This window comes from Balaenoptera ricei, chromosome 6 (assembly GCF_028023285.1).
Source record: "Balaenoptera ricei isolate mBalRic1 chromosome 6, mBalRic1.hap2, whole genome shotgun sequence".
In the NCBI taxonomy this organism is placed as follows: Eukaryota; Metazoa; Chordata; class Mammalia; order Artiodactyla; family Balaenopteridae; genus Balaenoptera; species Balaenoptera ricei.
The window spans coordinates 52,568,840-52,596,765 of record NC_082644.1 but is presented as its reverse complement, the minus strand read 5'-3'; the positions used below and the strand labels follow the sequence as shown (position 1 = coordinate 52,596,765).

The 27,926-nt window shown below is 40.5% G+C and overlaps 1 protein-coding gene and 1 pseudogene across 1 annotated transcript; both read right to left on the bottom strand.

The window, feature by feature from the left end:
• Nucleotides 1-1,332: 1,332 nt before the first annotated feature.
• LOC132367802 (interferon omega-1-like) lies at nt 1,333-2,017 on the bottom strand (annotated as a pseudogene).
• Nucleotides 2,018-11,790: 9,773 nt separating this feature from the next.
• Nucleotides 11,791-12,360, bottom strand: LOC132367801 (interferon alpha-1-like). Its single transcript, XM_059926394.1, has one exon. The coding sequence runs from the start codon at nt 12,358-12,360 to the stop codon at nt 11,791-11,793; it is 570 nt and encodes a 189-aa protein (XP_059782377.1).
• Nucleotides 12,361-27,926: the final 15,566 nt, after the last annotated feature.

Below are 27,926 nucleotides of genomic sequence, written 5' to 3'. Positions count from 1 at the left end.
AATGTAAATAAACAAATAAATTTATTTTTTAAAAAAGAAGTATAATACACAGAAATTGCAAGTATCTTCAACATACAGCACAGGGAAATTTCACACACTGAATGACATTGTGAAACTAGCACCCAAGTTAAAAGTAATAGATTTTGCCCAGGACGTAGCACGTTTCTTATGTTGCCTTCCAGTTGCTACCTCAGAGCAGCTCTCCTTCTCCTCCCCGAGGGTAGCCACTCTGTGACTCTAACAGTCCTGCTTATTTCTGACAGACACACTTTTATGCCTCTTGTGTATATTTACTCATTGAATCCTGAGAATAATCCTATGAAAAAATACTACTATTGTCCCCATGTTAAAGATGAGGAAACTAGGGAGCTTAGTGTTTGTGTTATTTGTCAAGGTCACACTGCTATTAATAGCAGAGCTGGGATCCAGTGCCATGAACCCTGGCTCCTTCTCACTGAGCTTTTGAAAATCCTAGAACTCTCCTTTCACTTGTGCTCTCTTCCTGTGGCTTTCACTCTAACAGAAACCTTGAAGCTGGAAACGTGCACAGAACCAGAGCAGCTGTGTGGCTGGTCAGTGAGTTGGAGGGACTGAAGGTATGTATAAGGGAAGAATGGGTCAGTAAAGCAGGACTGGGGAGAAGGCGGGAGGAAGGTGCCAGGATCGGCAGTCAACACCATATGTCACCAGCTACCCTGAAGGAGATGACTCCTTCCCACAGGTATTTGCACCGACCACTCTTTCCTGGTGGGTATAAATCAGTTACACCTATGACATCAGGACTAACCATTCTCCATAATTTCCAGGACTTCCCTCAATTCCATGGAATTCCACCTTTTGACAAGCATTTCCTGCAATGAAAGTGGTAGGACTGTTCCAAAGGACAAAATGGACAAATACTAGTCTGAAATAAATTTACATAGAAAAAAATAAGAATGTAGGCTTCAGAACTTAAAAATCTCAAGAAGTTTTCTCTCATAAGAATTTAATAAATAAAACAATGCAAATTTAATGAAATGGAAAGGTGAATATTTTCTAAATTTTAATACAGTGTTAAGTATAAATATATTTATATGAAAATATAAAAATAAGATACAGAAATAAATAAATAAACAAATAAACAGAATAAATAAATAACAGGGTAGTCATTTCTTAGGGGCTGATGCCCCTGAAGCTGAATAATTTTAACATATACTTGCTTATTACTACTGACAAAATATTAGCTGAATTAATACAATGAATTCTGTGATTAAAATTGAAATAAGAGCCTTCTGAAATGACCGAACACATATGTGCAAGGGTGATATGGCATCTTAGTCAATGAGAAACATTTCAAGGTGACCCCAGGTCTCTATCCATAATTCTTATCCTTTCTTGCAAGTTGGTTGATGAAGACAAGGATCTCATGATTTCCACTCTGACGATTTCCCAGGCACAGTCACTGTATTTCTTCTCTTTCAGGTAGAGATGGATTCCCTGGAAGTACCTCTTCACGGCCAGTGTAGGGCCCGTCACTCCCAGGGCAGTTTCTTCATCTCCCATCACCTGCACCAAGCAGGCGTCCAGGTCCTCCAGCTGCTGATGGAGTCCAGTGCGGAGTTTGTCCAGTAGGGAGGTGTCCCAGGCGGCAGAGGAGCGCTCTGTGTGGAAGAGGCGGAAGATCTGCTGGAGCATCTCGTGGAGGACAGAGGTGGCCTGGGCCTTCGGGAGCTGGCTGCCATCCACCGTGTCCTGGGGGAAACCGAAGTCTTTTCTATCTTTCAGACAGAAGTGAGGGGGGGATTCTCCTCATTTGGCCCAGAAGCATGAAGTTCTTCCTGCTAATCCGCACGTGGTTCTGAGACAGGTTGCAGCCCAGAGATCCACCAGGGCCGTAGCTGAACATCACCAGGGCGGTCAGTAGAGAGAGCACGAAGGCCATGGGGCAAATGAGGCTGCTGCTGGCCTGGCTGAGACAGTCGTCTGGAGGAAACTTGTGGGTAGGTTCTCTGATGACATTCTTTCTAAGCAAGGCCATTAAATAGGGAACACAATAATTTTCATTTTCTAAACATTTCTATACACTTTTACTTCCTTTTTTGATTTTCACTTATGTATTCTCAGTATGGTCTACGAAGATGTCATCATCCTAAACTATTAATTTTGCAAGAAGTTTAATTTTCCTGTAATTTCAGATGTGCCCATCCAAATGGATATTTATTAATCAAATGAGAAAGGTTTTTGTCTTAAAGTCAGAAGTGATGTAGGTTTGTAAATACACACATTCTATATCTCTTTCATGCATAAATGTTGGTCTTCTCTGTTCCAGGAACAAATTTTTAGCCCTGATCTTAGGTTCCATTTTTACCTCTTACTTTACATAGGAAGGTAGGCTCTCTCAGCCGTATGGTTTCTGTATTTGCTTAGGGATTTACCAGATCACTCTGGCATAAGCTCTTTGAAACAAAAGATGGGTTTTTTTAGTGTTTGACTTAGAGAAGAAGCTGATTATTATGAGTCCATGAGCTTCTCCCATGTTTCCTTTCCTTCTAGAACATGTTCCTTCATGTCCATGTGGTCATGCTTCAGGGACCACGAGGACTATTATAGATATTGTCCTTTCTTTCCACCATTTTCTTACTGGAGACCTATAGTCCTCCACAGGCTGGGCCAATACCCCCACCAGGAATCCTGGTTCTTTTCAGGAGAATATGGGTGTGGAGGTCCTAATTCCAAGAGAATTGTATTTCCCCAGCAGCACCTCACTCACAAGGGAGAGATCACATCTAGTCACACCCTCTCCTCTAGAGTGACAGAGTCCCCTTCCTAACATCCTGGACTCCCTCCCTGAGGGCAGGCTCACCACATCCCGAGGACTGTAAAATCTCTTTGCTGTGAAGGGGCTTGTTTATTTGTTGGGAAAATAATTCATCTTCCAGGACCCTCACCCTTGCCCCTGGAGTGTTTGTGTGAAGGACCCTAGTCCTCAGTGGTGACCTCCTCCCCTCCTGACCCGTGTCCTCAGGTATCAGAAGTGTCAGCAGCCCTCAGATGCTGAGAGCAAAAGTGTGTTTTCTCTCAGTAGGTGGAGGAATTATCCAATTCTAATCATTTCACCCTGAGTAGACACATAATGTTTATTTTGCCAAATACAAATTTTATTACTCAACTATTTTACTAAAACTAGTCAACACTTGTTATGCTCAAAGTTTCTGAGCTGGGGGCAGAGAATTCAGCGATGGTGTTGTCTCTCATTAAAGTTTATGTCACAGAAACCAGTGAGGTTCAGTTGTTCATTCAGTCAGTTGATGCCACTGGGCTTCTCCCTTCCTCTGTCTCTGTCTCCCTCTGAGAATGCAGGGCAGCGAGGCCCAGGATTAGGTCAGAGAGAAATCGCCTTCTTTCCTTTACTTGTGTGTAATTTTTCATTTAAAGTTTTTGTAACTTATATTCACTTAGCGACTTAGTGGACAAGATTTGTCTTGCTGCTCCTGCATCAGTTCTAATTCATGATGAGGTAAGAACAATAAAGGGAGGTAAAGAAAGGCAAAGGGGCTCCAGTCTCTCTCATTTTCAAACTTTAGATTTTTTCTTTATCACTGCAACTGTCCTAGAAAGTAAAATTCGACAGCTGTCTTGTGGGCAAAAAGAAAACAAATGTGAGTCTGAATGTCATGAATGAGAAAGAAGGGAAGTGATTTTCCCCTGACACAATGACAGATTCTAAGTTAGCAAACTTCAGGGCAGCACAGTTGGGGACGAGGCTATGTCAGAGGAGAAGGATGAGGCCAATGTGAAAAACAGAAAGGCAGGAACATGCTTGCTTCTGCCAGAAGCTCAGAAAAGACCAAGTCCTGGGTCAGTTGACTGCCTTCAGCTTCGCAAGACCAGCTCCCTCATTTTTCTTTCATTTAATCCATGTATGATCAGTTTTGAGGAGAGAGGGAAGAAGTCACACCCACCAGCTCACAAGTGACTGGCAACCAGAACCCCAGTTGCTAGAACACTAACCCTGTCTGGGAGGATGAGCAAGATCAGTCTTGCTGAGCATCCGTCTGGGTGATAGATCCACTCAGGCAATGAGAAGGGTACTTTAAGAAAACTAGAATTAAAGGAAGGGAATTAGATGATTCCAAAAGATCCTGATCTTATCTGGTTAATAGTAATCGTGATATTAAAAAGTAATAACTGAATTTTATTGCTTGCTACTAATGGACTAGCCACTTTCTAAGTTCTTTAAAATTTAGGGACTTCCCTGGCAGTCCAGTAGTTAAGACACCGAGCTTCCACTTCAGGGGGCACGGGTTCGATCCCTGTCGGGGAACTAAGATCTCACATGCTCCGTGGCGCAGCCAAAAAGCAGAAAAAAAAAGTTAACTCAACCCTCTCAATAACCCTATTTGGATCAAACTCACTTATACAACTGGAGAGAAATATAAATCTGGACCAATGAACTGTTCCAAATGTACCAAAGATACAAGGGCAAACCTTAGGGTGTTTACAATGATTTGTCTGAAAGCGCCCATTAAAGAAAGTGAAGGCTGCACATGAACATGATATTTAGGAACCAACAAAATAAGCAGACAGAGGACAGTGAGATGACAAAGGACCCTTATTCCACTTCAGGTGCCAAAGGGTTACTGTCTATGGTTTTGTAGGGCTACATGGGGTATGGTCTGAGTCAACTGAACTGACTTTAGGTTCTAATCAAAATAGACAAAATCACTATTAAGTAGTTAGAGGGGAATAGATTTTTCTGCCTATTGGAAAAAAAAAAAAAAAAATGGAAGTTTTCTACTGGCCTAGTGGTTACGATCCGGCACTCTCACTGCTGTGGCCCGGATTCAATCCCCGGTGGGGGAACTGAGATCACACAAGCCACGCAGCGCCAAGTCTAAGATTTCGTGAGTGATTTCTTCCATGAAATATAGTAAAATAACTTTATTAACCCTAGAGGAGCTGACCCCTGGAATCTATGTATTTTTAACGCTTGAGTTTTCTTGTGAGTTTAAGAAAAAAAAAAAAAAGCACCTAACAATTTCTAGCCATGTGAGCTCTGACGTTTCTCCTTCAGCATGACAACTAAAAAGTCACTCACCATCTGGTTCTACAAGAATAAAGTCATTCGCCACAGCAGTCCCTGACCCCAACACGCCCTGACAGGAGTTCAGGGTGGAGATCAGGAATGGGGCACTCTCTGCTCTGGGAAAACTGACAGAACAGGCCTGCAGAGAGTTAGATAATTTCCTGAGAAAATTCTGTGAATCCAATTTTTTGCCACTTCTCATACTTAGAAAAGCACTAAAATCATGAATAGTGACAAATGTGCCTCATGACTAGCAGCAACCTTCTACCAAGATGTGTCCTTGATTGCACGTATCCCCTTCACCACAATCACGTATATACTGACGTCCCCATTATGTCCTTGGAGCAGTTCGTCAGAGCTGACTGAGAGGCTGTCCTCCAGGCTATAGTCCTCAGTAAGTCCTCCCAAAAAACTGAACTCCCAGCTCTTATGTTGTCATTTGTTTCCAGTCAACAAGGACCTCACTGATTTCCCAGGAGATCTCCTCAGGTCAGCCTGCTGTTCTCATTCTCAATGAAGACACCTCCATTTCTCACCTATAGTCCAGACTGGACATCCTTTTGTTTACTGATAGAGTCCAAATAAGAATCTCTACTCTTTATTGTTCCAACTATTGGTTAAGATGTGGGTACCGAAGAGGCCTTATGTATGACCAAGACGGAAGAGCATACGTGCTTCCTAGACAGAAGCAGTGAAGGATTTTAATGGGCTCCTTAGCAGGGAGAGTCTGGCTTAAACTCCAGAGTCACCCTCATGGCCTTGTATAGTTGTCTTTATTTAAATTTCTAGCCTCAGCCCATGAAAACATCATAAGATAATACTGAAGAATTGAAATAAAACTCATCATTATTTAAAAAATGATTTGTTAATAAAATGATATTTTTAGCAGTAATATAGGAATGGTTTCTGCTTGTTTTAGGACCCTAATCCTTAGGAAGGTTTCCAAACCTCTAAATGTACTTTAAATGTCCTTCTGACTTTAAAATACCTACTCAGTGCTGTATGCACCAACTGGAAAGAACAGAAAGGTGATTGATCCATCAGTGCCCTCTTTCCAAATTGCCTAAATTAAATAAATGAATTTCCACTTAGCTCTGTGTTGCTTTTAGAAATTGTGACCTTGCAGTGTGCATGTTACTGATACCTGCCCTGCTGGAAAGGCTCTACCCCAGTTGTTGCTAAATATATTAAAATCCCTGCCTGTGTCCCTTCTATTCAAGCATGTTTTATTTTGTTTGTCTTTCAAAGGGGCAAAGACATCATGAGGGAATGTACGAAATTTCTTGGATGCATTGTCCCCAGGAATATCCTTCCCTGCTCTGTGACAACTTGCTGGGTCCTAAGGACGAAACAAGTTTGCAGCTGGCACTGAGGTAACCCTCGTCCCTTCCAAGACTCTGCAGGCTGCTGTGGTATCAGTGCTGGGGACACTGCTAGTGGCCACATCCTTCTGGGAGAACTCTGTGCTATCGCACGCACCTCAACCTTTTCTTCTCTGAAAAGGAATGTTCTGGAGAAACACTTGCCTCAGTGCAGCTCATCTGTGTCCTTCCATGTCCTGAGGACCTGCCGCTGTTCCAGTGAACGCTTTCAACATCTCTGTTCTCCTTCCAAGTTCTCAAGCTGCTGCTGCCTTTCAACTCCATGTTTCCTGCGCTTTGGGCTTTTTGAGCAAATAAGAGTCCTGAAGCAGGTGAGTTCCTCCTAGTGCAGTCAGCACGTGGAAGTGCGCAAAGAGAGGCACAGGTGAGCTCCTGGATTCTCCACCATTGTTCATTGTTGGGCAGGGTGCCATGTATTCGCTGTGTTTCTCTGGGAGCTTGGACGGTCTGGACCTGCAGTGCTTGGCAGGCGGAGAGGGTGGAGCCATATGAGAGTTTCTGACAAACCTAGAACTTTCACTCAGCTTCTGCTTTCCATTGGTGGCTTTGTAGTCTTAAGGGGAAATTGACAGCCAGAAACCCTAATGGAGAAGGAAACAGCTGTATGAATGGGCAGTACAGCTTAATGCAGAGTGAATGGGGAAAGTACACTATGGATTTCTACACTGGGAGGAACTGAATGCTTGTGATATTTTAGTGAAAGAATGGGATCCAGGAAAACAGAGAGGAAGGGGAATTGTGCCATGTATCAGAATCAGCAGATAGATGTATGGTATATTATATATGGTATATTTTATATGTAGCATATTTTATACTATGTATTCCTATATATGTACCATATATGTATAGTATTATATATAAAGTTACATACAATTGATGACACACTTTCTCCCAGTTCTGTTTTTTAGGCTGTCATTGTTTTGTAGTCAGTGGCAGAGAGGGGGGGAGGAGAATTCATTATTCCCATTTAGACCTATATGAAAAATATAGGAAACAACACACTACCTGTTTAGCCCTCACTCTGTGGATGATACTCTGCTAAGTGTTCTGAAATATCCTGGTTGGCCTAATATTCAATACAACTCTAGGAATATTTTCCCTACTTTATATTTGAGGAAACTGAGGCTCAGGGAAGTTAAGTGATTCCCCAGCATCATACACGTGTCCTGGCAGAATCTAGACTCAGTGCAGAAACCCATATCACATATAAATAATTATTTAACTTCCATCCTCTGTAATTCTCAAGCCCTTTGTTTTCTTCTTTGGTGCTTTCTGAAGATCATTTTTCCCTGGTTGACTCCTAAGTGCACTGGCTACTCCACCTTTGTGCCCTCTGCAGACTCTCCTTCTCTTTCTCACTCTTAAAAGTTGAAGGTCCTCATGAACTTTCGGTCATCATCTCGTTCTACACTGTACTCCTAAGGAACGACATCCACATATGCTGCTACCAGTGGGAAGTCTGTGTTTAGGTGTTTCTTGGCCACTTTATAGAGTCCATCTGCTTTCTCCCCTTCTTGAGATGCCTCATTCCAGATTCTGGTGAGAGAATCCCCTTTTCACTATCTCTGATTGTAATAGGAAACTTAATTGAAATAATTTAGCATGATTACTGTTTTTATATCTTTTATCTCTTCCAAACTGAACTCTCCAGAAGAATAGGTTTGGCATTTTCTTCTTTCACCTCTGTATTCTCAGAACTATCATATATCCGATATAGAAATATGAAGTTTTAAAATATAACCTGGGACTTCCCTGCTGGTGCAATGGTTAAGAATCCACGTGCCATCGCAGGGAACACGGGTTCGATCCCTGGTCTGGGAAGATCCCACATGCGCGGAGCAACTAAGCCCATGGGCCACAACTACTGAGCCTGTGCTCTAGAGCCCGCGAGCCACAACTACTGAGCCCGTGCGCCCCAACTACTGAAGCCCGCGTGAACTAGAGCCCACGTGCCACAACTACTGAGCCCACGTGCCGCAACTACTGAAACCCGTGAACCTAGAGCCCGTGCTGCACATCAAGAGAAGCCATCGCAATGAGAAGCCCTCGCATCACAACGAAGAGTAGCCCCTGCTCGCCACAGCTAGGGAAAGCCTGCGCACAGCAACAAAGACCCAGCATGGAGAAAAATGAATAAAATTTTAAAAAATAAAGTAAAATATAAACCACTGAAATAAATGAATGATGAGAATGATGAGTAGAATTTATCATCCATGTTTCAGTATGCCTTGCAAATTAAAGCTACTTCTTTTTGCAAGAATAAAAAAATCCCAGATGTCATCTGGGGGAGAGTTTCATAAATTAAACAAGAAAATAATTTGAAACAATATAGAGGTAAGCATATTTTATTATATTGAATACACTATAAAGTTGAACATATTATATGAACAAAACTATTTTAAATACCATATATAGTATGACTGAGATAAAGTAGAAGAATAAATAGGTGACTACATTAGAGCCCTTTGCACTTTAATCACTATCATTTGGACTCCTGGTCTGATCATTTCTAAATCTCTACTGTATATGAGTCTAGTTCTGATACTTGCTCTGTCTCTTCACACTGTGTTTTTCACCTTTTAGTATGGTAAGTTTCTGTTGAAAGTTGAACATGATGTATGGGGTAAAAAGAACTGAGGTAAATTGGCCTTTAGGGTGAGGATTTACATTTATCTTGCTAGGAGGTTGACTGTGTTTACTTCTAGTCCTGGGCTCTGTTTCTGCCCTCTTTACTTTCCATATCAGCCAAGCTGGCTTATCCTTTGGGATTGGTCTTCTTGAAAATAGATTTATTAGACCTGTTTGACAAGTAACCACCATAGGAGACAGGTCTATATCTTGTTCACCATTGTATCATTAGTACAGAGTTCAAAATAATTACTCCAAATAATTATTAACAAAGAGTATTCTTAGATTTTCCATTAGACCTCCCATCAGAAGCTTCTACTGGCCTCACATCAGAACCTTCTATTGAAGTAATTATTAAGCATCATTAGATGATCCAGTACATTTCTACTGAGCCTCTTGGTTCATCCTTCTCCATCTCACAGTGAAGACGCAGGGTGGTGAAAATGTAGGGCATAGGATGCTAGATAAAATTAGCCTTCTCTGATTTCCTGGTGTCAGAGTCTTTGTAATGTTTTACGTTCTTTTTCATTTAGTATTTTTCTGGGCAGGGGTTGTCTTGCTACTACTGAATTACTTTCTTTATCATCTTGAGTTGAGTAGCTTAAGAGGGAAGCAAAAATGGAAACATAAAGGGCCCATACCATGATTTTCCATAATGTTCAATCCATCATTGATTTGCTTCTCCATTCAACTTTCTTGGAAAGCTGTCCTTGCATTTGATGCACTGAGGTAAAAGGAAAACACATGCAAGTCTGACTATGATGAGAGTGAAAGAAGTAAAGTGACTCCCCAGGTGAAATAATGACAATGGAAGTTCTTCTCTTGTTACCCTTCCATTTGGTCCAGTATGGGTTCTGCTGATTAATTTCAGCAAATCAGCTCTCACTAAGGTCAGTCCTATCTGTTTCCCTTGTAGTGGATGGTTTCAAGTGCAGAGCAGCTTACTGACATTCAACATCATATTCATCAAGATAATGATACATTATCACTGTAAGTGATTAAATGTCAGGATTTAAAGTAAATCAAATCTTGAACATTGATATGAGTTTTCAATACATCAAATCCATGAAATCCCTTCAGAAGCAAAAAATATTTCAAAAAGGGAAAACAATGCAGAGAAAAAAATAATCCACATCCATTCTAGGTTCCACCCTATGTCTCTCCTCCAATTCAGATGGCAAATATCTCAAACCTATTTTCTGTATATATTGTCATTCCCTTCTCTTATTCATCCTTCCACCTTCTCCACTATGGTTTCTGCTGATTAATTCTACCAAACAAGCTCTCACTAAATGGGCAATGCCATCTCTTTTCCCAATGTAGGAGCACTTTCTATCTACGTTTTCATGAACGCATTGAATCTTCTAAGCAGTTTCAGTCTTTCAAACATGGTCTTCTCACCACTCTCTCTTGTCCTGTTAACATATGGCCATTCCCCTTGCTTTCCTTTGTGGCGTTCCCTCCCTTTTAAGGTTAAGGTCATAGGATTCAATTTTCAGTCCTTTTCTCATTCGATACTCTCCTCCTATTTGATCACTTCTTCTGTTCCATGCTTTACACTTCATGGAATTGCTTATAAATTGCCATCTCCAGTATCCAATGGACATTTGCACTGAAATGTCTACTAGTTGACTATAGGTAATATCTACTGCTTTAATTTCTATATCCTCACATGACATGATCCACCTGCTGGGGGAATTCCCTTTTCCCACCTTCTCACTGTAGCACCAAATTTAACTGATATTAATTTCTACTACAAATTAGTACTATTTTAAAAATAATTAAATTTAACTGTGAATTAACTGATTTTTAAAAAATATTTATTTATTTATTTGGCTGCGCCAGGTCTTAGTTGCGGCACACGGGATCTTCATTGCTGCGTGCAGGATCTTCATTGCGGCATTCGGGAGCTTTGGTTGCAGCATTCAGGATCTTTTAGTTGCTTGCGGCATGTGGGCTCTTAGTTGCGGCATGCAGGATCTAGTTCCCTGACCAGGGATGGAAGCCGGGCCCCCTGTACTGGGAGAGCAGAGCCTTAACCACTGGACCACCAGTGAAGTCCCTGTATTAATTGATGATGGTTTTTAGGTTACTTTCCTCTAAAAAAAAAAAAAATCAAAGTTACCTGAAGCAGAATTGGATTAGTTATGTTCACCTCTAGGTCCTGAGGGCAACACACGACCTGGCTAGAGGAAGTCTATTCTTATTTCTAACGTGAAAATCGTAATGATGGGTCAAGGAATTGTAACATACATTCTTTAATCAGGTTGCACGTTCAGTCTTGGTGTTTCTTTTTTAAAGAAAAAAAGCAAAACAGGAAGTTTTCTATAGTAAGAATTTAATGAATGAAGAAAAATGATAAACTGACTAAATACAAAGTATGTATTTTTTCTCTTAACCACAATGTATACATGCACATAATATTATATGAACAAAAATAATTTAAATCTTTATAAATAGTGAAATAAGTATTAAACTTGATAAATAAATATTTAAGTAGATAAATAAATAGATAGATCAGCATGGGCATCTGTGATGGACTAGTGCCTGTAGAGTAGAACATCATGTTGCTTAATATTCCTGAAAACACTTGACAAATTCATTCAATTCAGGGCATGATGAGAGCAGAAATGAGAGTCTTTGACATGGCAGCACAGGTGGAAGTGTGGTCTTGTTAGGCAGTGAGAATCATTTCCGTGTTGAAGCAGGTGTGTGTCATTCCTTCCTCCTGAGTCTTTCTTGCAAGTTTGTTGATGAAGAGAAGGATCTCATGACTTCTGCTCTGACAATCTCCCAGGCACAAGGGCTGTATTTCTTCTCTTGCAGATAGACAGTGATTCTGTGGAAGTATTTCCTCACAGCCAGGATGGAGTCCTCCTTCAGCAGGGGAGTCCCTTCCAGCCCCGCCTCCTGCATCAGACAGGCTTGCAGGTCAGTGAGCTGCTGAGAAAGTGCAGTGCAGAACTTGTCCAGGAGGGGCTCATCCCAAGCGGCAGCCGAGCCCTCCGTGCTGAAGAGCTGGAAGGTCTGCTGGATCGTCTCATGGACGACAGCGATGGCTTGAGCCTTCTGGAACTGGTTGCCTCCAAACGCCTCCTGGGGGAATCCAAAGTCCTTTCTGTCCTTCAGGCAGGAGAAGGGGGAGATTCTCCTCATTTGTTGCAGGAGCATCAGGGCCCTCGTGTTAGCCAGGCTGTGGGTCTGAGGCAGGTCGCAGCCCAGAGAGCAGGTGGAGTTGCAGCTGAGCAGCACCAGGGCCAGGAGTAAGGACAAGGTTGGGGCCATCGGGAACCTTGTAGATGCTGCTGGCCTGGCTGAGGTGGGAACTCTGTGAACCCTGCTCTCTAGGTTCTCTGAAGACCTTCCTTCAGGCCTGGGTCTTAAATAGGGACATATTCATTTCCATTTTCTGAACATTTCTTCTTACTTTCTACTTCTGTTTTTGCTTTTCATTTTGCACTCTCCAAATGGGTTAGGGCAGCATTTCTCAACCTTTTTTTTCCCCATTATTGCCTCTTCGCCTGCCCGCAGAGCCTTTTTAGATAGTTTTTTCCTAATTGCCCCCAGTATGAAATTTTGATAACACAGATATACTGTGTATCTATTTTTGTACTCCATAGGTATCTTTACTTTATATGTAGAAAGAGAAAGTGCAAAGCTTAGTGTTTGTATTCTATGCAGGGTTAAGAATGACATAAAATTCAAAGCTATAAATTAAGTGGAAAAGCTATTGAATTTTGTTATAACTTTATGACTAAGTTTGCAGAATGATTTTTGAGGTAGGATATTTACTTATATAAATAGTAATGTATCAAATTACATATCCATATAAAATTTATATAAATACTTTATAATAATACCAAAGTATAGATATACTTAAAAATCATTTAAAACTGCTCAAAATCATTGAAAATCTTAAATTTTTTTCTTAATATTTATTTTTCAGTAATTTAAATTTTGTTTCATATCAGAAAATAATTTTTAATTTCACTGGCTGCTAGATATTCATCCAGATATTATCAACATTTTTTTCTGTTTATTACTTGCCATAATTATGGATGTGTTGAACAACTTTAGTAGAATTGAACAATAGAATATCATAGAACCTTCCCTGGAACCCCGCACAGCACGCTTCTCTACGCTGTCGCAAGAGGGCGCAGGATGTCTTTTGATCGGATGTGTTAGGGGAACGCCGACGTCGGAGAGTTTTCAGGTTCCGCGGTTTGGGCAGCACGAGAGGGAGGGGGTCGGGTCCTCAAGGAGCAATTTTATACTGGTGTAATAGTGCGAAAAAAAACCCCTTCATTTTCGCGGTGCTGAGTGCTGCAGAGGGAACCTTAATGCGGGCGCGCCAGCGACATTTTTGTCTGGTAGCAAGCCCGGAACCTTGCATTTTCTGGGCTTCCCCTGAGTTTTGTGCTTTATTTTCGCACAGAAACTTGAGCGAGGCCATTTTTGGGAAAGAAGCCGTTTTCTGAAGGGTTTGAAGTTGGGAAGCGAGTTGGGGCCGATTTTACAGATTTGGGCTCGTTTCTGGCGCTGTGCTGCGAAGGCTCAGAGAGAGGGGAACGCGGCGGCGATGGGACGACAGGACGATGTTGGGGCCGCCCTGGGGGTGAGTCGGAGCGCGGCCACCACCGGGGCCGAGGACGCGGGAGCTGAGCGCCCCTGTAGATGCTCTGGGACCTCATGGTGACTTTCAAGGATACAGCGTTAAAGTGGGGGAGGAAGTACTGAATAACTGAAAAGTGGGAATATTTTAAAACTCACAGTATTTTATTTTTTATATTTTTAAATTAAATTTATATTATGTTTTATTTAAATTAAATATTTTAGAATTTTTTATATTTTAAAATATTTTCTGAAAATATTTTAAATATTGAAGGTAGGGTATTAAAATATATGGTTGTTAAAACAGCATGTTATTAAACTATTTAAACTATAGTTTCTTCATACTAAAACAAGAATTTAATATAATTTTACTTTCCTAGCTTTAATGGAAACAAACTCTTAATATTTTCAAGACTACTTCTTTACCTGTTTGAGAGAATTGCAGTGTTTGACAATTTCTCGTGACTCTGTGACAGTCTTAAATCATTTTTATTTAACTCGAGTTTCTGAAACACCTTTCTGAAGACCCCAGCTTGACTGTAGTGTAGAAAGAAGAGTTAGCGTCCTGTACAAGCAGTTGAGGACATTTACCAGGTCTGATCTTCTCATTTTCTTTGGTAAGAATTTTATAGACTAAACAGAAATGGCCCAAATTTCATTGGCAACGTGAAGCCTTCCTCTGTAAGACTGTCAGCGTCATCCAAATGCAGGGTCATTTCTGTCTTCATTTAAAATTTTGGTATTTTCTTCAGCATGTATGTTGTGGCGTTTTCATTTTTATATATTGCCCTAAAATATTATTTATCTTGATCACTTAGATTTGGTGCCTTCTTACATTCCATGCTTGAGGGAAGCCCTCCCTTTCATTACCCAAATAGCCAGGAAATAGCTTTCAAAGTAATGTTGCGATCTGCCATAGCTAAAAATATAGGAATGTCCCATTTCTTATCACCCTCTGCCCCATCTACATTTTATAACCTATATCCTGGTCTCTATAACTTTTATTTTTTTATTTCGTTTATTTATTTATTTTTGGCTGTGTTGGGTCTTCCCTGCTGTGTGCGGGCTTTCTCTAGTCGCGGCGACGGGGGCTACTCTTCCTTGCGGTGCGCAGGCTTCTCATTGCGGTGGCCTCTCTTGTTGCGGAGCACGGGCTCTAGGCGTGCGGGCTTCAGTAGTTGTGGCTCGCGGGCTCTAGGCGCATGGGCTCAGTAGTTGTGGCGCATGGGCTTAGTTGCTCCGCGGCATATGGGATCTTCCCGGACCAGGGATTGAACCCGTGTCCCCTGAGTTGGCAAGCGGTTTCTTAACCACTGCGCCACCCGGGAAGTCCCTCTATAGCTTTTAAAAACATCTTTGTCTTAAAATAATATCACCAGAGGTGGTCTGAGACTAACTGAGGATGAGGGAAGGGACTGTTTATCTCATTTATACTATTCACAGAGCAGCCATTTTTCCTCGATGCTGGTTCTCTGCAAATGTTTCAAGTGCTGTAGGATTTCTCTCCTTAATGTACCAGGCACTGTTCTAAGCCTGGAAACTTGGGCTTTGCTCCTTCGCAGTCCAGAAGGCAACCCCTCTCCTGCAGTTTGCATTTGGGGCCTCAATACGCAGACCCCTGACAGTGTTAAGGGAGCGGCAGTCAAAGCCTCTCTTGGCGGGGCTGATCATGGACTCTACAAGTTACTGTATGTTACATTAATGCTAAAGGCAGCTATGTTCACTAAATTCAGATTCTCAGCCTATAATTTGCAAACTTCACTTCATTTAACCTTTACATTTGCCTGTGTGACAACTACTTGAGTTGTCTCAGTTTTTTAGAAGAGAAAATCAAAGTCTGATGTCAATTAAATTCAGGAGCCACAGATTTTGTCAGAGTGGAGCTTTCTGCTGCTCCCAGGCCCTCCTCTTCATCAGCTCTGAGCACTGGCCCTCAGCTGCACTGAGCACATGGTGCTTCCCTCATCCTAATCCTGCCTCTAAAGTCTGTCTTCCCTGCTCCCTGGAGGTCAGTCACCATCCCTGCCTTACTTTCCTAACAATCCACATTGCCAAGCACATTGTCACATATATATGTGGTGAACACACTTTTGGTGACAGAAGGAAGAGAATGGTATGAATTAGCCCTTGGTGTTAACATTTATGCCACTCTTATCCATAGACTATGTCTGAAAACATGAACTAGGACTCCTGTAAAGTCATGTAGAGGAATTCAAATCTAATGTCTTAACCCCTTAAAGGGGAAATGGAGAGAGGTGAGGCTAGTTGTATTTTGGTGCATTACAAAGCGTGAAAATAGAGTAAAATATCAAATCTCTAAGTACTCTTACTAGAATTCAAAAAGAGATAGATTGAGTCTCAGATTTTTATTTCAACCTTGGGTCTCGTTTGGATAAATACATCCTATTGGATTGATACTCTGTCATTTTCCATGAGTGTGTTTTATTTCCAGTGTAATAAACAAAAGCACTGAAGCTGAGACATTATCTGTTGCCCATAAATGGAAGAGGAATTGAAAAAACATGGAAACCACATTGGCATAAGTAGAGAAATGACAATCCTGGCCTATTTAAGAATCTCATTTGCAGGCAGGTACTCAGAGCAGCTGGATACAGGCTCCCACAGCCAGACACCTGCATCACCAGGCTCAGCGGGGCCTGCCACCCTCCTCACTGATGACACCCAGGATGATGTTCTCCAGCCCTGTCTGCACCCTTAGCTGTGACCGGCCCCGAACCACGGCCTGCCAAAGCAGGAGACCCTCACAGTCCTGCCCCTAACAGGGAGAATCTTCTTTGTTTTCCTGCCTGAAGGACAAGAAGGTTTTCAGGTTCCCTCAGGACAAGCTAGATGACAGTTGGTTCCAAAATGCTCAGGCCGCCTCATTCTCCATGAGATGATCCAGCAGATCTTCAGTCTCTTGAGCCCAAAGAGCTGAAATTCCTACTAGGCTTGATCAACAGTGGGAAGATCTGGAGACCAGTTTGGTGTAGGAGATGGAGAGGAAAAGACCCTGCTCGGCTATGAGGACTCCAGCCAGATTTTGAAGTACTCCTTCCAAAGGACCAGGCTCGATCTGAAAAGAAAGTCCACAGCTGCTGTGACTGGGACACTATCAGACTGGAAGTTGTGAAAATCAGTGTGTGCTTTCCCTGTATGTTCAACTCAGAGAGAACCCAGGAGTGGGAAAGGAGATTTGGACCCAGTCTTCCACGATGGAATCTTATCTACTTATAGGTGGCCTCAAGCGTGTCAATATTCACTGAGTTCAGAACTTTTTCTTTGCTTCAGTTGTTAACTGCATTGAGTCATCTCAGCAGATTGTTTTACAATAGTAAGAGGAAAGTATAGTTTTGAGTTTTATTTGTAATAATTAGAATTTATTTCTCTATGATTGTTGTTTTACTTACAAAATTTATTCTTCATATTATTATGTGGTCCTTTGTGTCTTGTTCTGCTTTGCTTTTGGGTGCAAATGGTGTATTTTATTTTACTTTTAAATTTATTTTATTGAAGTATAGTTGATTTACAGTGTTGTGTTAATTTCTACTGAACAGCAACCTGATTCAGTTATATATATATATACATACTTCTTCTTATTCTTTTCCATTATGGTTTATCACAGGATATGGAATGTAGTTCCCTGTGCTATACAGTAGGACTTGTTGTTTATCCATTCTCTATATAATAGTTTGCATCCACTAATCCCAAACTCCCAATCCAACCCTCCCCCTCCATCTCTCCCCCTTGGCAACCACAAGTCTGTCTCTATGTCTTTGAGTCTGTTTCTGTTTTGTAGATAAGTTCATTTGTGTCATATTTTAGATTCTACATATAAGTGATACCATTATGGTGTTTGTCTTTCTCTTTCTGACTTACTTCACTGAGTATGATAATCTCTACTTCCATCCATGTTGCTGCAAATGGCATTATTTCATTGTTTTTCATGGCTGAGTAGTATTCAAATGGTGTGTTTTATTTTTCAATTTTTTAAAATTAATTTTTATTGGAGTATAGTTGCTTTACAATGTTGTGTTAGTTTCTACTGTACAGCAAAGTGAATCAGCTATACATATACTTATAGCCCCTCTTTTTTGGATTTCCTTCCCATTTTAGGTTACCACAGAGCATCCAGTAGAGTCCCCTGTGCTATACAGAAGGTTCTCATTAGTTATCTATTTTATACATAGTATCAATAGTGTATGTATGTCAATCCCAACTCCCAATTCCTCCTACTTCCCCTCCCCCCTTGGTATCCATACATTTTCTCTACATCTGTGTCTCTACTTCTGCTTTGCAAATAAGATCATCTTTACCACAAATGATGTGTTTTAAATGTTAGGTCTTCTCATACTCTTAAAGAGATAGGAAGTGTCCTTAAACCTTTAATCTGCCTTAAAATCCAAAAGGAATGTAAGTAGTTTTGTTCATTTCATTGATTTTGAAAATATTTTGAAGTATCTCTGCTCCCAGTAATTTTCTTGTGTTTGTGAATATATTGGTCAATAAAAGAAAGATATTACTTTCTTAGTGGAGCATTCTGTCAGAGAAGACAGGCATTAAACAGTAAGAAATTAGGTAGGAACCCTTTTCAGGGCTGTGAAGGAGACGCATAAGGCACTATGACAGGTTATAGCAGTGGAGATTCAATTAAAGGAATGCTAGTACGGTGACAGGGAGAATATAGGATACTGGGAGCATGTGGGATTGCATGAGTCAAGGAAAGCTTCCAGAAGAAGCAGTTGGTGAGCCGGCATCTCAAGGGTCTGTAGGAGTTAGCCAGGTAATTGACTAATGGTCAATTTTGGACATATTATGTGGAAATACTCTAGGGTAGCAGGTACATATAAGTGCTTGGAGAGGAACAAGTGTTTGGAGATGTGATCCTGGGTAAAGACATGCATATGGAGGTCACAATCATAGAGATGACATTTGGAACTATTTGGGAGGTTGAGAGTGTATGTGCAGAGAGGATGAAGTGTGGGACTAGCCTCGAATTTTGAGGAACACCAATTCCCTAAGATGAGAGGGAGTAGTCAACAAAGGAAGGAGAGGAGGAGGAGCAGAAAAACAGAGGATGGTGGTGACAGAGAGACCAGATGAGCGTCAGACTTTAAGATGGAGGATGTGGTAACAGGTGTCCGATGCTTCTGAAATGTCAGCTGAGGCTGCCTGACAGTGATCTCTGATCTCAGTAACATGTAGCTTATTATAAATCTTGGCTGAGCAGGAGAACAGGGAGGCCGAAGCCAAATTATAACAACTGGAGAAATGAGGTGCATGTGAAGTTAGGGACGGATATTGCAGAGAATGCTCAAGATGTTTGGGTGTGAACAGAATGACAGAAGCAAGATAATAACCTACAGGTGGTTGTAAGGCTAAGAAATGGGCATATTTAGGATGAAGAAGATGAAAATTAAGCATATTAATATTGATCAGAACTAGCCAGTAAAAAGGAAGATGTTGATACAGCAGAGAGAGGAGGTAACTGATAAAGCATAAGCATCTTATTGTACTAAGGCCTTCTCTACTTTGCATCAAGGGAATCTCTCCCAAAAGCTAAACCTTCTGGAATTCTCCCTCTGTTTGCTCTCACAAAGGTTTTGCACCCTGGTTCAGTGAACTGTGGTGAGGCTTGGGATGAGTAAGAGGTACTTTCTTTTATAAAGTGATAGATATATGGTCTAAATGTGAGAATGGAAGTGGGAATGAAGATAGGCTAAATGTCCATCTCTCTTCTCAGGCCAATCAGTTCTATGCCAAGCACGTGTGTCAATGCTGATGATGTTAAAAATCTGCTTAATGAAATATTTAAATAAATTTGAACACTTTTTGAAAAATATTATCTTCTGAATAATTTTTAAAAATACAGCTGTTTGATACAGGAAAAACAAAATTTTCCTTGTCATGTCAATAAGAACGTTTGGATAATTGGTAGCTAGGATTTAGTATTACCACTGTGAATTAGTAAACTCAGAGAAACATTTTGTTTGATACTTATGACAATCACATATTGATTAAATTTTATATATGTCTAAACATTTATAATAATTTTAAACTTGTGTAGAAATATATTGTACTACAGATCTTCAAACCAGTATATTACAAAGTATAAAATCAAAAAATGTTTAAACATTTAATGAATTTGGATTCACCAGTAAATCCTTTCTTTCCTTATTAGCCCCTGTCTGATAGATATTACACATCCACTTTTGGATTCAATTATATATCGGTTTACTAAGAAACCAAGAAACCAGGCAAAATGACTTCCTGCCTTAATATTTGTCCCTGAGCAGATTAAATTTTTAAAAAATCTTTTTCCTGGCATATTCAAAGATAATAAGAAAGTAAAAGAAAAACAATTCAGAACCTGGAACCAAGTAGGTTCTCTTCTTCATTAACAAGTTGACAGGAAAACTCAGGAATTAAAGAAAAATATTTTGATTCTCAAGATACTGAAGTTCACTGACTTTCACTGGTACTTGAAGTTAAGCAAATTGGCTAATTTCACTGCCCCCTTTCTGACTGGTTACTAATTAAAGGAATGGTTGATGCAAATATTTACACCAAGCCATGGTTAGGGAACAATTGGTAAAATGGTTTTTAAAAAAAATCCAAACTTTTTTCAAGTAATAAATTACAATAAAAATTATTTTAGATATTTATTTGGGATTATCCCTTGGGAGGAACCAGACAAAGTGTATTCTTTCTTGTAGCCTCATTTTACTTCTTGCTGTTTCCTTTCTCTCATCAATGCTCCCTGTCAGGTATGATTTGAACTTGAACTATTTAGACAAAATCTAACTAGTGTATTATATGAGCTAAATGACTGATGCCGTGCATCTTAGTTCAGGCTGCTCTAAAAAGGTACCAGAGACTGGGTGGCTTATAAATGGCAGAGTTTTATTTGTCAAAGTCTGTCACCTGGAAGTCTGAGATCAGCATGCCAGCAAGGTTGAGTTCTGGTGAGAGCCCTCTTCTGGGTTGCACACTGCCAGCTTCTCTTTGTATCCTCACATGGTGGAGAGCAAAGAGAGGAAGCAAACTGCCTTGTGAGTCTCATGAAGGCATTAATCCCATTCATGAGGGTTCACCCTCATAACCTCATCTACTCCTAATAACCTCCTAAATATCCCACCTCGTAATACCATCACATTGAGGGGTAGGGTTTCCATATATGAATTTTGGATACACACACACATTCAGTCTGTAAAGCGGTGATAAGAAGATCTGAAGGTATTGTGTTTATGGCAAGGATTCATTAGAATGTATTTCATCTTGACATTTATTTGAGGATAAAGAACACCTTCCTTGATGCTGCCCTTGCTTTTTATGGCACATTAAACCTGTACTGATTATTAATTAAATGTTACAATGCTACTGTGAACATGATTACCAAGGACCTGCCAGACAAATTCCACAGACTTTCAGTCTTTATCAAAAATGACGATGACAGCAACTACAAATTCCTTAGCCCTTATAAGGGACTCACTTAATCTTTCCAACATAGTTGAAACTGAGTTGTTAATATTCTAATATTCTCATTTCCAAGGGTCACCTGCTAAGAGTTTATGTGAATAAAACAATCTAATAAGTAAATGGTAAGTCCAGGTTTCACAACCTAGTAGGTCATATTCCAAATTCCACCTCCCTATCCACACCTTAGACATCTGTGCAAACGGCATGTATTGAACCATCACTTATTTTCTGGAAAGCCCTATACTTTTCTCATAACATATTGATATTCCTTTGTCGTCTCATACTTCGCTGTTACGAATTCTCTATATTTTCATAAGTTTATTGTCCACCTACAAATTTGTAGATGTGTTGACCAAATTACAAAGTATCCTATAAAGCAGAAACTAACACACCATTGTAAAGCAATTATACTTCAATAAAGACGTAAAAAAAAAAAACAAAGTATCCTGATTATTTTACATAATAAGCAAAATGAAATTATCAACTGGTAATTATTTCTGATAGCCTTAAATGTGATCAACAAAATTAATAATTCTAATTATTTTAAAATAATCATATTTAGCACAGGGAACTCTACTCAATATTCTGTAATAACCTATATAAGAATCTGAAAAAGAATGAATATATGTACATGTATAACTGAATCACTTTGCTCTACACCTGAAACTAACACTACATTGTAAATCAACTATAATAAAAATTTTTTTAAAAATCATATTTAATTGTCCAAGGATGATTCATATAGATTGTTCAATTAATTCTCACCATAAATTTATGAGCTGCGTGCTAGACAAGACCCTTGAGAGTTTTGACCCCTGCACCAGATTGGATTACAAACATTTCAAGGAGTCCTCTGTAGACAACACCAAAGCTCTAGTGGATTCAGGCAACAAATACTTAACGCTCCCCACTTACATGAATATGGGAAATGATTGGAAGAATATAAGACGATGTATACTAACGGGTAAAATGTGAGGGATGGAGCAGAGCATCCCCACGGCCATCAGCAGCGAGATCAGGAGTCCAGAAATTCAGCACTTCACCTGGACCACCGTGAAAGGGAGCTCAGGTCCTCCGCGAGGCAAAGCCCGCAAAGCTGCCTTCGCTGCACCCCAGCGGCCGGGAGGGGGCGCCCGAACTCGCCCCAACGGACCGACGGGCGCCGCTCACCCAGCGGGACCCGCTTCCGGGTCCAGCTCCGCGAAGTCGGGCGCAGCGCCCACGGGAAGAACCCGCGCGTCGCTGTCTGCAGGAGCCCCGGCCCAGGAAAGGCGCCGCCGGGGCCCAGGGAGCGCGTGGGGCCGCGAGAGCAGAGAGGAAACTTCCTTTTCGGGCCTGACTGCGGAGGGGAGCTTTGCCGCGGCTTCGCACAGTCTTTCATTTTCTGCACCTGCCTCTGCGTCCATCCTTCCCTTCCTGGTAGGAGCTTTTAGCCAGACCGGTTGACGCCGGTGCCCATTTAATGCAGGGATTGACGGCTCGAAATCAGAGCATGTCGTGGTATGTGTTCAGATTAAGACACTTTTCTAGGGAGAAAGGAAATCGGGGAAAGGGGAAACGCATCTACAGTCTGGAAGGGAAGCTACTAGATATTGGGACCCTCCAGTGGGAAGACTTGGGGACAAGGCTGAGACTTAAAGGAGCCCCGTGGGAAAGGGAAAACGTGAAATTAATTAACCTTTAATGTAAATGGTTAATTTCTCGTACAATGTTTATGTTGTTGAAAAAATATTTTTAAATTTAAAAGTATTAAACTCACACTGTCTAATATTTTATTTATGCCAAAAGAAGACTTTATTATAAGTTCCTGGCTTCAATGGAAGCAAAATCATTAGTAATATTTTCAGAATTACTTCTTGCTTATCTCATTTCAATTGAGAGAAGGCCATATTTGGCAATCTCTTATGACCCAGTAACTGTCTTTAATAATTAAAGTTACAAAATCTTTTGGTCCTCTCATTTGTTTTACTTGGGGTTTTTTTGTTTGTTTCTTTTTTGTTTTTTGGCTGCATTGGGTCTTCTTGCTGTGCACAGGCTTTCTCTAGTTGCAGCGAGCTGGCTTCTCATTGCGGTGGCTTCTTTTGTTGGCAGAGCACGGGCTAGGCGCACAGGCTTCAGTAATTGCAGCATGCAGGCTCAGTAGTTGCCACACACGGGCCCTAAATCTAGCAGGCTTCAGTAGTTGTGGCGCGTGGGCTCAGCATGGCAGCGCGCAGGCTCTAGGGCTCACAGGCTTCAGTAGTTGTGGTGCATGCACAGACTTAGTTTTTCCGTGGCATGTGGGATCTTCCCGGACCAGGGATCAAACCCATGTGTTCTGCATTGGCAGGCGGATTCTTAACCACTGCACCACCAGGGAAGTCCCCTCTCATTTGTTTTAAGCAAGGATCTTCTATTAAACATTCAGCTTTGTTATAGTCACGGTTTTTCATTGTAGAGTTTTATTAACTTCTTCAGAATGTCATCTCATATGGATACGTTGCATAAAACTTTGTAATCTGTATCAAGATGCTTTTAATTTCAGCATAGTGTAGATTTAAACTTAATATAACATTTTCTACTTAATACATAACTTGTGTGCCAATGCACTGATTGCATTTTGTTTTGATGCCCACTAGAGATCCATAGATATTTTTAATCGAGTGTTTGGTACAGCCATTAGGATATTTCATTTGCTAGTAGAATTTAAAAATTTGTGTGTATGCTTTGTACAATGCTAAAAAAGATAATCCTATTTTAATTCACAGAGGTAGAATTTTTGCATAACCAAGTTATGAGCTGAGCAAGGCACAAATGTGGCATAATCATCTTTTGGGTGAGCATGAAATAATAATGGTTTTTACACCTTGTGTACACCCGTCACAGTAACAACTATCATAACTATGTGTATATGTCTCTGATTATATAATGTACTCAGTTATGATAACAGTTATGAGTTGTATTCTCATTACATAGAGCATATAACATAAGATGGTACGTTCAATGGAGTATAGTATTCTCATTATCCCTATTTTAAAGCTGAGAAAAACTGTACAATAGGAAAAAGGAAACAGTTGCTCTAAATCATGCAGGAGGTTGAAGGAAGACTAAGGAGATGCCCGGCTAACAAATGTACTGGTCACCTGAGAAGACAAGAGTAACCCACAAGAGAAAATGGAGGAAAACTGTAGTTTTCAAACAGTTTTACTGGCACAACTATCTTAAGCTTATTACATTTATCACTTTTATTAACAACCCTGAGGACCAATAATATCCCTAACATTGTGCAGGATACTGGGTGGGAATAAGAGGTGTAGAAGTGCTCCTGCCCTGGGGAGTCAATCACAAGCATTTAAGTGACTCTCGGTTACAAGGCCTTGGGTGAGTATGTGCACAGGGAAGGGTGGGGAGAGGGGTTGAAAGTAAAGGGCAAGACCTTGATCTTGAAAAGTACAGGAGCATAGGAAATTATTAGAGTAATAAAAGCTGAAATGTCTTATATGAAATGTAGAAACCATGGTAGGATTTTGGGGAGTCAGTTTTAATTAATTAACTCTGGCTCATTACAGTAGGGTTTGGAGCCCCATGTTCAAATCTCAGCCAAACCTCAGTCCATGGTGGTAAATAAATGATGTGCTGGGATTAGATGAGATGCTTTGACACGTTGCAAATAGTCAAATATCAAGGTTCTAGCTTATATCTACATATTGACATTTGATTTATTACGTTTGATTTATAAAATATGAGTGGCATCCATGTAAATATCTTAATAGGCAAGGGAGACAGAGGAATGTAGGCTGGATTTAAAGGTAATATTTACAGAGATAAATAACCTGAAAAGGTGCATGGAGGAAAGAGTTTTCACAATAATTAAAGGCCTTCCCACTCTTTCTTGGGGTCACTTTCAACCTTTAGCTTTTAGAATTAACAGGCAAATTCTTCAGGGAAGTGTCTTAAAGAACTGGTAGAACAGCAAGAATGTCAGAAAACACCAGTAAATTTGTTAAAATATTTTTAACACATCATGGGATAAAGTGAAAAGTCATCCACCTTCTTTTTCAATTAAAATAAACTCCTGGTTCAAGGATTTTAAATGGGTTCAATAAGAAAAGAAATTCAGATTAAAAAAATAACTATGGATGCATAACAAATAAAATATCAGTAAAATAAATAGGCATGTTAATGATTAATAAATCATATAAGTAGAATTTATCTAATAATTCAAGGATGATTACAGCATAGCTATTAATATAATTCAGTAGATGGAAGAAGTCTTGTGTTCAGAATGCAGAGCTTTACCAAGTTCATGGATGAAAAACCTCAGTGGTGTAAAACTTTGATTGCACTCAGACTGGTTGTGAGAGAGGAGCTGAGAATGATGTCATGTACTTTAACCTGAGAACCTGGAAATACAGAGTTGCCATTAACTGATTAGAGAACAATGAGAAAGGACGGGTTCTTGTTATTGTTTTTATTTATTTATTTTTTAAGGAGAGTTGATTTTGAATAACATAAATGTGAGATGATTACTAGATACCAGCTGTCAAATAGGCAGTTGGGTATGTGATTCCAGAATTTATCTTTGGAAGACGTGAGTATCACGATTCTTTTTCAATCCCTGAAACTAGATTAGATCAGGACTTATTTCATGAGTTTAAACTGGAAAGAATTCTGGGCACAGAACACAGGAAAGGCACCAACTTTTGTGTCACAAATGAAACTCAGAATGGGCAGCCAGTGAGACGGGAGGAGCACAATGTGAGTGTGGCTTCTGGGATCCAGTTGAGGGCATGACAGACTATGTGTCTTCTACTTTTATAACACAAAGTTTGTATAAAAAATGAATAATGAATTTCTTTAAAAAGGTAAAAAAGTGACAATGCAAGAGCAGTAGGTGCGTTGTGTATGGATAGGAAATTCATGGGGACTTCCCTGGTGTCGCAGTGGTTAAGAATCCGCCTGCCAATGCAGGGGACACAGGTTCGAGCCCTGGTCCGGGAAGATCCCACATGCCACCGAGCAACTAAGCCCGTGCGCCACAACTACTGAGCCTGTGCTCTAGAGCCTGCGAGCCACAACTACCGAGCCCATGTGCCACAGCTACTGAAGCCCGTGCACGAGAGCCCATGCTCTGCAACAAGAGAAGCCACTGCAAGGAGAAGCCCACGCACCGCGACAAAGAGTAGCCCCCACTCGCCACAACTAGAGAAAGCCCACGCACAGCAACAAAGACCCAACACAGCCAAAAATAAATAAATAAAAATTTTTTTTTAAAAAAAAGGAAATTCACAGAGGAAACTTGAATTTCCAGTGGACACTGTCACCTATCCTAGTGTGCTGGTCTTGAAGCTAAAGCCTCAGCTCCACAGCTATTCTTCTCAACTCTGCTCTGTGACGCTGGGGCTCCAGTTCCTTTGACTGCATTTCTGCTTTGCCAAAAGATTTCTTTCTTCTAAAGTTCTTCCATACAAGTTGCAAGAGATGGACTAGATGGCTGGAGGCAATTTTTCTGTTTTCCTGACTAGACTGTGACTGATAACAGTGACCATCAATTAGGAAAAGGACAACTAATGGTTGCTACTAGACGCTATCTGACACCTATGAAGTTGGCAAAAACTAAAAAGAATGATAAGATTGTGTTTTGGATAATGTGTGGGAGCACATATAAACTTCTATGCTCTTGAATATGGATCAAATATTATAAAAAATATAGCCATTTTATCGTGGAGAATTGGCGGTATGTATTTGCAATGTGTATGTATTTTGACCAGTAAAATTGACTGATGGCACCTTCTTCAGAGAAAGACTCTTACTTGGGTATAAGACACCTGCATGACACTTGTAGAAGTCTCTCCTCTGAAAGCACTAAATCCTGGGAAGGACCGGCTCTAGGATGTGACATTGCCAGCAATTATGGACCTGGGACTTTATGGAAAAGAGACTAAGATTAAACCTGGGAGAGCCCAGGATTGGAGAGCAAAACTTTACATTTCATAACTCCTGCTTTTTTCTTCCTGCCTCTGCATTGCTGCTGAAAGACCAAAAAACAAAACCAGTTCAGAAGCTATTTTTTATCTTTCTCATACTAAAAAAGCAACAAACAGTATTAATGAAAAATATATGTGACTATCTGCATTGATATGAGATCTCTCTTGTTTCCATTTTACTCACTTTTAAGGTAGATCAAAGTATCCTCTACTGATCATTCTTGCTCAAAGAAGTTTTACTAATTCCCAGGAAATCTTTTAGAAGTATAATACACAGAAAATGCAAGTATCTTCAACATACAGCACAAGGCAATTTCACACACTGAATACATTGTGAAACTAGCACCCAAGTTAAAAGTAATAGATTTTGCCCAGGACGTAGCACGTTTCTTATGTTGCCTTCCAGTTGCTACCTCAGAGCAGCTCTCCTTCTCCTCCCCGAGGGTAGCCACTCTGTGACTCTAACAGTCCTGCTTATTTCTGACAGGGACACTTTTATGCCTCTTGTGTATATTTACTCATTGAATCCTGAGAATAATCCTATGAAAAAATACTACTATTGTCCCCATATTAAAGATGAGGAAACTAGGGAGTTTAGTGTTTGTGTTATTTGTCAAGGTCACACTGCTATTAATAGCAGAGCTGGGATCCAGTGCCATGAACCCTGGCTTCTTCTCACAGAGGTTTTGAATATCCTAGAACTCTCCTTTCACTTGTGCTCTCTTCCTGTGGCTTTCACTCTAACAGAAACCTTGAAGCTGGAAACGTGCACAGAACCAGAGCAGCTGTGTGGCT